The sequence below is a fragment of the Penaeus vannamei genome, chromosome 25 (assembly GCF_042767895.1).
Source record: "Penaeus vannamei isolate JL-2024 chromosome 25, ASM4276789v1, whole genome shotgun sequence".
Classification (NCBI taxonomy): Eukaryota; Metazoa; Arthropoda; class Malacostraca; order Decapoda; family Penaeidae; genus Penaeus; species Penaeus vannamei.
This window is the reverse complement of record NC_091573.1, coordinates 14,898,840-14,908,839: the sequence shown is the minus strand read 5'-3', so window position 1 is coordinate 14,908,839 and position 10,000 is coordinate 14,898,840. Positions and strand designations below refer to the sequence as shown.

Sequence of the window (10,000 nt, the reverse complement as noted above, 5' to 3'; positions counted from 1 at the left end):
ACAAGGCCAAACACTAACTTCAAGACTCAAAACTGGAAGAAAAAAGAAAAAATTAAAAATATTAAAAGTACAAAAAATTAGAGAAAGAGAGAGGAACAGACAGACAAATTATGAACAATACATCTGACTACAAATCATGCTTGTTTTGGGAACTTATTTTGGAAAGAGGTCAATATGCAGAGGGACTAGCATGCAGCTTTCCCTCTGCACGACCACACACAAAGCTGTATAAAGGGGCAGATGCAGTAATCTTTTAAGGTTACTCATCTGGTCCTCAAGCAGCAAATATATATTTGGACTATAAATAAGATCCCATACATTAATCAATGAGTATCATGCTCTTTTCTAGAACGAGTTGTCATGCTTGTAACATCTGCCTATATGTACTTATACATAAAAAGAAAATGATATTTGGATATAATAAAATCTATCGAAGTTTGTAAATACTGGCAGTCTATTATTCCCCCTCATTTCATGAGGAAAAGAAAAAAAAGCCAATTCCTCACCTCTAGGGTAATTTAAGAGAGAGGAAGACAAAGAGAGAAAAAAAAAACTCTTTGAATTCTACAAGACCAAAATTTGATCCAACATGAACTGTCAATGTAAAAAAAAAAAAAGACCTAAGGAGTTCTCTACCAACATTACCTGACTCTGGGTCATATGATTGCCCATATGTGAGCCCCGTACCCTGAGCTCTCTGTCCTACGAACAGACAATTTTTGAAAATAACTAGTGTGAGGCTCTCATAAAATCTATCTTTTTTTTTTGTATATATTGAGAGTGACTACTCCTCTAGCTAAAAAATATATTTTTGGGCAAAATATATAAGAAGAAATATTCATCAGATAAATAGATAACCTATAAAATATATGAGAAAATAAAGATCTTAGTTTTTATTACATATATTAGTATGAGCATGTGTATCAAGGGGAAGGGCTATGGGAAGAAAACAGAGCAAGGAGGGAGGGAGGGAGGGAGGGAGGGGAGGGGAGGAGAGAGAGAGAGAGAGAGAGAGTAGAGAGAGAGAGAGAGAGAGAGAGAGAGAGAGAGAGAGAGAGAGAGAGAGAGAGAGAGAGAGAGAGAGAGAGAGAGAGAGAGAGAGAGGGAGAGAGGAGAGAGAGAGAGAGGGGGAGAGAGAGAGAGAGGGAGAGAGAGAGGGAGAGAGGGAGAGAGAGAGGGAGAGGAGAAGAGAGGGAGAGGGAGAGAGAGGAGAGAGAGGGAGGGAGAGAGAGAGAGAGAGAGAGAGAGAGAGAGAGAGAGAGAGAGAGAGAGAGAGAGAGAGAGAGAGAGAGAGAGAGAGAGAGAGAGAGAGAGAGAGAGAGACAGAGAGAGAGAGAGAGAGAGAGAGAGAGAGAGAGAGAGAGAGAGAGAGAGAGAGAGAGAGAGAGAGAGAGAGAGAGAGAGAGAGAGAGAGAGAGAGAGAGAGAGAGAGAAGAGAGAGAGAGAGAGAGAGAGAGAGAGAGAGAGAGAGAGAGAGAGAGAGAGAGAGAGAGAGAGAGAGAGAGAGAGAGAGAGAGAGAGAGAGAGAGAGAGGGAGAGAGGAGGAGGAGGGAGGATGAAGGAGGAGGGAAGGAGGGAGGGAGGGAGGGAGGGAGGGAGGGAGGAGGGAGGAGGGAGGGAGGGAGGGAGAGAGGAGGAGGGAGAAAGAGGAGGGAGAGAGGGAGGAAGAGAGAAGGGAGGGGAGAGGAGGGAGAGGGGGAGAGGGAGGGAGGGAAGGGGGGGAGAGAGAGAGAGAGAGAGAGAGAGAGAGAGAGAGAGAGGGAGAGAGAGAGAGAGAGAGAGAGAGAGAGAGAGAGAGAGAGAGAGAGAGGGAGAGAGAGGAGGGAGGGAGGAGAGGGAGGGAGAGGGAGGGAGGGAGGGAGGAGAGAGTGAGGGAGAAAGTGAGGAGAGAGAGGGGAGAGAGAGAGGGAGAGAGAGAGGGAGAGAGAGGAGAGAGAAAGGAGGGGGAGGGGAGAGGAGAGGAGAGGGAGAGAGAGAGAGAGAGAGAGAGAGAGAGAGAGAGAGAGAGAGAGAGAGAGAGAGAGAGAGAGAGAAGAGAGAAGGGAGGGAGGGAGGGAGGGAGGGAGGGAGGGAGGGAGGGAGGGAGAGAGAGGAGGGAGAGAGAGAGAGAGAGAGAGAGAGAGAGAGAGAGAGAGAGAGAGAGAGAGAGAGAGAGAGAGAAAATATGAATGTACTGTGTTTCTTCTTGCATGTGGAAGGGCCTAACAGTAACTTGAATACACATACAATATATGTAATAAATGCTGCAAAAACCTCCTTAAACAAATATTCAAAAAGCAGAACTATCTCTAACACTGACTTCAGTCAAAAAAAAGAAGGCAAAAAATCGTTCTAGCCATACAAGACGGACAAACTTGTAGTCAAGACCAAAATATCCATCCTCTACACATGCATATACTTCACTAACCCTCCATAATATTGTAGGCTAGGAAATTGCAATGCAGCATAGGAAATACAGAGTGAAAAAAACAATTATACGTTATAATACCCCCCAAAACAATTATGTCTAGTAATTGCAAATAGATATATGAAAACTAAATTATCTAAATCATAATAAAAAAGGAAAACAATATATCAACATACAAATTTATATTACTCAGTTTATATATTCATGGATTTGTAGTGTGATTTGCTCCATGTAAACAACACAAACCATTACATTAAGTAAAAATCATTAAATTTATCATGTCACTCAACTAAAAATAGTGTATCTTTGGTTTCAGTAAAGGCTTTACTCTAAACACAAAGGTGAATTTGAAAAATCTGAATTTATGTGTACCCCCTCATGCACACAAATCCTAGAGCAACCTCCCTTCTTCGCCCAACTAATCCTGGCTGGAGTTTTAGCACCTCTTAAGGCAACTAACATTCAAAGAACAATGAGCAAAGAAGTGGAGATGCCTTGAAATCTCCATTGTTCCAAGTCTTATGCAAATTTCATGCTTTAACATAACAAAATTGTACTCTCAACTCTTTGTGATAATTATAGTAATAATAATGATGATAACAATAAAAGATAATAATACGAATAACAGGTATATCTATTGCTTAATTTCTACGAAAAAAATTGTAGAATAACGAGCCTAAATTCCATTAAAATGACAATAATGATTAACCTGGCTTCTATATGAAAAAACTATTAAAAACACTAACAGTTATAATGTATATATATTAGGACAAATATTAAGATTTTCAAACAGAGAAGGTAAATATATGGTAATGAGTCCTATATATGGCACCTCAGTTCCATCCATCTCCACAGACATGACAGCAATACTACAATGCATTATATTGGTGATATTGAAGATTTAGTTGAAGCCAAAGTTGCAAATTATATTCTAGTTGAAATAAATCAAGTGAAATGTCCCCAACATTAACATAATGAAGATGATGAAACAATTTAGCATTAAAACTCAAAAGAAACCCCACATAGAGATGAATTACTGACTCTAGCACATTACTTCTCATGCGACTGTTAGACCAGTCGCAATCCACTACATGAATAAAGATGTAAAGATCTACATAAATATTTATATTACACTATATACTTCATATAAATGTTTTTGAGTATGTACATTTGGAATTTTCATTTAAGTATTCATCTCATAATTATCATCATGATCAGCAGTCCTTCATATCTCAACAAGGAAATACATGAAACTGAAGTACCCTATATAAACCTTCATACCAATCCAAACATCCACAATGACTACCACATAAATAAAAGATCAAATGTATAAAGAGAAAATGTAGTATGCTCTCCTTACCATCCATACTTCTTGAAGACAGTTTTCTACGGCTCAGCGTTCGCTCAAATTCAGGATTGTTTCGATCACTAAGATTAGCTGCCATGCGGGACTGGTACTGAGTCCGCCCAGAATATCGGAACTTTGACCCTAACCGTGGCCAAAGTCCTTGCTTCTGTGGTGGTTCTGGAGTCATTAATCTTTAAGAGAGAGGTTGTGGGTCATTATAAGGACAATATATTGCAAAGTTAAGTGATAATCAATAATTGGATCATAAAAACATTCACTGAACCAACTGACTTTACTGACAGTTTATTAGTCAGTAATTCTTACATGAAAACCTGAATCATGTATCTATCAATTTTCAATTCTATATCCTCTGTTGGCAATGAGTCTTTTCAAATGAATACAGAATCCACACTTGGGAACAAACCTGAAAAAGGTGTGGTGCTCCACACACACCTTCCAAAGTCTCTTAGCTGCCTTGTGATTGGGCAATTTGAACCCGATTGTCGACTCGAAGGTTTCAAACTCGCCAGGTCTAATCTTGATGTAGAAGTTACTTCGCTTGTATGAGATTTTGAGGATTTTGGGCCATGCAAATCGATTGATGCGTAATCTGGTAAATTTTAAATAGGGTGTCAAAGAGTATATCACTTTTCACACACAAAGAAATTATAAGGACATGGATATACAAATATAAATAATGCATTTTTCCCAGATAGAGGTACTGGGGAGGTTGGAGGAATTTATGATTCATAAATAATAAAAAAATAATAATATAAACCACACTTAAGGCAGGAAGAATCAAGTAATTTAAACATCTTACTTACTTGTCTCTATAAACAAGGAGGCCTGATGCACAAACACCCAACATGATATCTACACCTTCTGAATCCTTAGCTGAATGCATATCAACGCCATACATCGCTAATTTCTTAGCATTTTCAAGGTAGTGTAGTTCTGCTTCTGCAGGCGTTTGCCCTCTGAATAAAGAAAGAAAAAAAATAAGCCTTGTTAACTCACACCCTATAAAAAACATACACTGGCAAATATAGTCTACAAAAAATGTATTTCAGCTTACCAATTATGAAGAGAATCACAGAATGGTTGCAGTTATCAATATTCGAAAATCAGAACACTATTTTGTTATCTTTGGAGGCACCTCAAGAGCCTGAATACTGCTTGGTAACTCCATTCCATTCAAATGGTAAAGCATAGAAAACAGTAAAGCAATTAATATCAAGTAATCTATTGCTGGCTTATAAGACATTCCCCCCCCCCCCCAAGAAACTAACACATAAAAAATGAACCACTCAGATCACTGATATGAGCTTATAATCTGGAGATGAAGTAAACTGTGAGCTGTAGTTTACTGAATGCACATATATTATTACAGTGATAGCTATACCACAAAGTGTACTAAACAAATTGATATCAAACTCAAAGAAACAGTATTAGGCACACAAAACTATTCTAGAGAAAAGGATCTGAATATATTTATTGATCTTTTCACTACAACAAATGTAACAAATCAATAAACTTCATAAATGGAAAATGTTCTGAGAAAGATTAAGGAAATTTCTTCTATATTTCTTATATCTGTAAAGAATTTCAAATAGCCAGTCTACAATTTGCATCAAAGGAAATTGACATGTCTCTGGCTACACTATGTATCTACCTTCCTCTGAAGATGTTTGATCCAAAAAAGATAACTATTTCAGCTGATTCAATTATTTTTTGCGTGTTGGAGTATAAAACTACATTTTCCACATAAGATCTTTACTTCACTACCCACTAGGTATTAGCCTGCCCAAAAATTCATAATTTCAATTTTTTTAAAATGATTATTCTACTTGTAGATCAAAACATGGACCTTTTATTAGAATTCCATTTAGTTGTTTTTGGGGGGTCAAGTGCAATGTAAGCAACTTTTTTCTTTTTTATCACTCTGAAGTACATTACATATCACTTTCTTTTATGAATTCCAAAAATTGGCTTCTGACACACTCTTTATATTCCAATGCTCTTTTGAACATAAACAACTTTTGCGACACATTTTCTAAATGAGCAGATTGCTTCATGGCAATCACATGGCCCAAACTACAGGAGTTAGGCTTATGTGAGCAGTTGCTCCCTCTCGCTCTCGCTCTCACACACACACACACATAATGTATATACTTGTGTATATATACATATTGTGTCATGACGCATATATACATATATATATATATACATAGACATACAAATACCACAAACATAAGGGTAATTATCTTTAATCATTCTCTGTGACTCTCCATACAAGAAAAACTGTTAGCTAACCAGACAGTATGATAATGACAATCTTTAATAAATCTAAAGGGTGGGCACTACCTACGGGACAATGCCAGAAGTTCTGTAAAGTTGTACTGCATACATTTTCTTTGCAAATATTGAAATAAAGTATAAACCAGTGAGGAGGGGTGTTCACAGCTGTATTAGCTGTTTCCACTCTATACAAAGACTATGTCAATGGCCAATTTTTAAATTTCCTTTTTTGTGTGTGTGTGTGTGGGGGGGAGAGGTAGGTGTTATTGTAAACCATTTTTTTCGACATAACATAGCCAACATCTCGCATATTCTTTTCAAAATTCAAAAATACATTGAGGAGACAATCTCTGTACCAACAACTAGTGCAAAGCGACAATGAAATATTCTCATGATATGCACTTCTATTTTTTGACATCCATAGTTCATAATCAGTACACATATTCAAATATTACTCATAGTCTTCTTCATTGATACCAATTTATTCAGCTTGTTGTATGTGCAAATGCTGGTCACTGAATAATCACTAAAAAAAAAATTCTGAAAAATGCATGATGCAATGCACTGAAAATAGGGATTACCTCATACACAGGTGTGTCTTATATGTCGGCAAATACTGAAAACTTACCAATTTTCTGACTAAACTTTGATATCTTAAAATATATATAAAACTATCTAGATGAAACTGCTTATCGAAAAAACTGAGATGGAGGAAAAAGAATAAATCTAGTACACTATGTATCTTTGTGAAAATTAAATAACATAAGAGATGATCAAATAGAACTAGTAGAAGGAAGACTAATGGAGAGAAAAGGTAGGTGTTATTGTAATCCATCTTTTTCGACATAACATAGCCAACAACAACAGGAGACCAAATTCAAACAGCAAATGAAACCTACTTATGTGTCTTGTGTAGGTCCACAACCTTCTCCTCCAGCTCGGCATTCTGGGTTGGTGCAAATGTGAACTCAGACAAGTAGCTTGTGCCGACATGTTCTTTGGCATCATAGTCTCCCACCTCTGCTTGTACCATGTATGAGCCTAGCAGTGCATGTGTAACGAAAGAACATGGAAGTTTGCCCGTCAAGATGTCCTGCCGTACCTGTAAATAAGAAAGAAGTGAAGAGCATATTATATCCTCTCTGCGTGTGCTCTTTCACTGTACATACTTTCATTAATGGAAAAAAATCAATTTGATCCTGAAACAAGGAAAATTTGCTCAAGTTATCTGTCTGTCTATATTTGTTACTTTCATTCTCAATCTGTTACCTGAAGACAGAGCTGGTATCTGGTGATGTCTTCGGCCAGCTGAGCTGGATCAGGGGGATAGAACTTGACCTCGAAGTTGAACTCCCATGGCCCCTTGACCTGCTTTGAGATTCTCTTCTCCGGGTTCAGCCAAGTCTTATAGTTGTTGTGGTCCATATAACTGAGGCCAAAGTAGTCCTTCTCCAGGAGGTTGATGCGGTCAGCCACACTGTTGATGAGGTCCTGGCCCTTGGCTTTTTTCTGTTGAGATTTGAGGCATTACTTCAATGTTTGTGTCTGGCTAATGGACAAGTGACAATTTGCATCTTCATTTTGGGAGCTCCTAATGGAATATAAAATAGAATCAATACATCAATTTAAGTTTGGACTGTTCACATGCACATGTTCTGATATTGCCTAGCTACAAAACATTTCCTACATGGTTCAAGTGTCATTTCCACTCAGATGGTCGAGGCAGAAGGTTGCATCACCATACTATCTGTAGTGTGATCTTTGTATTTTTTCAAAGTCTGGGCAGTTTTTATTGCTGTGACATAATAAAATTCTTACCTATTCCACTCTTTCATTTTAATATCAGTTTCAAATCTCAGACAAAGAAGTATTAACCATTAGCCAACGGGTGGCATGTACGTACATGCCATGGCTGTTGTGCCCCGAAAAACGGATGGCATCATATCATGCCCATTCCCGCGCCATTGGCTCAATGGACGGAGTTTGTTTTCTCCGATAGTAGCGGCTTCATTTATTTGGTAAAGATTTTAGGTAATAGCACCGATTAATGAAGGTAAACCTTCAAAATTATAACATTTTTATTAATCATAGAAAAATAAGAGCTTTTGGGTTAAATGTCATTTGGCATTGGGTTAGGAGGCTGTTTTGAATTGATGCTTTTCATATGAATTTGAAATCATCATCACAGTGGAGTGTGCTGCCGACAACAGATCACCAGGCAGAAATGATTAAAGCTGGTGGATGTGAACAGAGCAAGCACTCAATCTCAGTTTTTACAAATGCTGACTAGCCAGAAATCCAATGGAGGTGGATAACTGTTCTGAGATGCCATGACACAGGGTAGAATCTAGACCAGGCTGGTTTGTGCAAGTTACATTTTCAGCAAATATCTTCTTTAAAACCTGTTCTTCTGATTAATTTTTAATTAATGTTTGCATTGGTATTGTTATGTTATTGACACTTTTTCTCAATACAGTTATGCATGATGATGCATTTGTTTTCCCAGACATGTAGGATAGTAAGTAAAATACTTTTCTTCTGAATATATAGCAAAATTTAGTTTTTTAGTGTGTAATATATTTTATCTATTAATCCAATGCCAGTGGAGATGGCATGTATATTCATGCCATGCACACCGAGTTTATTTTATTAACTATTTTCACACCTAGATGTCTTTACATGTGCTTACTCACCTATCTCAACTTTTTACCATTTTCCTTAATAATAATAATAATAAGAGCATCAGTATTAATGGCATTAGAAGAAAAAAAAACTCAAACTCAAGGAAAGGGGAAATCAGAGGAAGAAATGTAGACTACTAAAAAACTCCTTGATGGCTGAGCATTTAGAAAACTACTAACCGAGAACAAATTTCCTGAACCAAAACTAAAAATCCTCCACAGCACTGGGTTAATACATAGTCTGGTTAGTGTATGTGTGTATGCATGTACAAGCGCAGGAATGCCCATTGGCAAATAAATGTTTCTTTTTATTTGAACCTAAATCCTTTCTGCCACAATCTGCATTGATATCCATCCTGGTTACCAAGTAAATACCAGTAAAGGGCTGTTGCTACTCCATGTGCAGTCCAGAGTTACAGTGGTCTATGTTGCGATGTATAAATGATATTCTACTTTACCTTCATTCCCATCACTAATAAAACACAAATTTTCATGTGGAGAAAATATCTCAAAAAAAAAAAAGAGAGAGAGAGTAAAAAACAAAAACAAAACCACTTAAAAAACACCCAGACATCACCACTTCTCTCTCCTCCCACATATTCCTCCTCTTCCTTCTCTTTTATTACCTACACCTCCTCATCACTCACTCCCCCTTTCCTATCTCTACCTTACTCTCCCTGAATCCACTCCATCACCTACTCACCCCTACCTCTGCCTCCCCCTCTCACATCTGCACCCCCCACCCACCTCCCCTCAAACTCTCCTCCACTCCTCCAATATCCCACTCACCTCCACCGCCACCTCGCACTCGGTCCCATCAAGGAGCTTGACCCGTGAGAGGACCATCTTCCCCCTTGGAGCCTTGGAGGGGGACTTGCTAGGGGAGCCTGAGGTCTTGGTCTCCACACCGACCCCATTCTCCCCCTTCCCCGCCTTCTCCTCCGGCATAGCTGCGGGCGCCTGCAACAGATTTTAAATATTAGACATGGCAAAGACTCTAATGGTACTGGTAGTAGTAGAGAAATTATAACAATACTAAAGATGATAATTGTAAAGATGGTGATAAGATGATGAAAAGAGTAATCACAATGCTGACACTAATAAACACTAATGCCCATAAAGCATGGTTGTAATACTGACGATGACAGTGATAATAACAAAAAGACGATTGTTATTACCATGCTTAAACAGTAATAGAGAACTTCAATAAAAACACTAAATAATGTTGGAGAACCTGTCCAACTGCTTAATAATCAAAATTTCAGT

At 38.0% G+C, this 10,000-nt stretch overlaps 1 protein-coding gene across 27 annotated transcripts in view; it reads right to left on the bottom strand.

Annotated features, from left to right (window-relative positions):
- cora (erythrocyte membrane protein band 4.1 like coracle) overlaps positions 1-10,000 on the bottom strand; it is an 84,065-nt gene that overhangs the window by 38,314 nt on the left and 35,751 nt on the right. For 20 of the 27 annotated variants that reach the window (XM_070139169.1, XM_070139170.1, XM_070139171.1 and 17 more), the window contains 6 exons: positions 9,524-9,694; positions 7,323-7,562; positions 6,953-7,155; positions 4,580-4,732; positions 4,180-4,365; positions 3,768-3,946 (listed from right to left, as the gene is read on the bottom strand). In XM_070139169.1, coding sequence (XP_069995270.1) covers positions 3,768-3,946; positions 4,180-4,365; positions 4,580-4,732; positions 6,953-7,155; positions 7,323-7,562; positions 9,524-9,694 — 1,132 coding nt within the window. Of the gene's footprint in view, positions 1-2,407; positions 2,426-3,767; positions 3,947-4,179; positions 4,366-4,579; positions 4,733-6,952; positions 7,156-7,322; positions 7,563-9,523; positions 9,695-10,000 lie in introns of all 27 variants that reach the window. The other 7 variants (XM_070139168.1, XM_070139175.1, XM_070139176.1 and 4 more) reach the window with 1 other exon arrangement.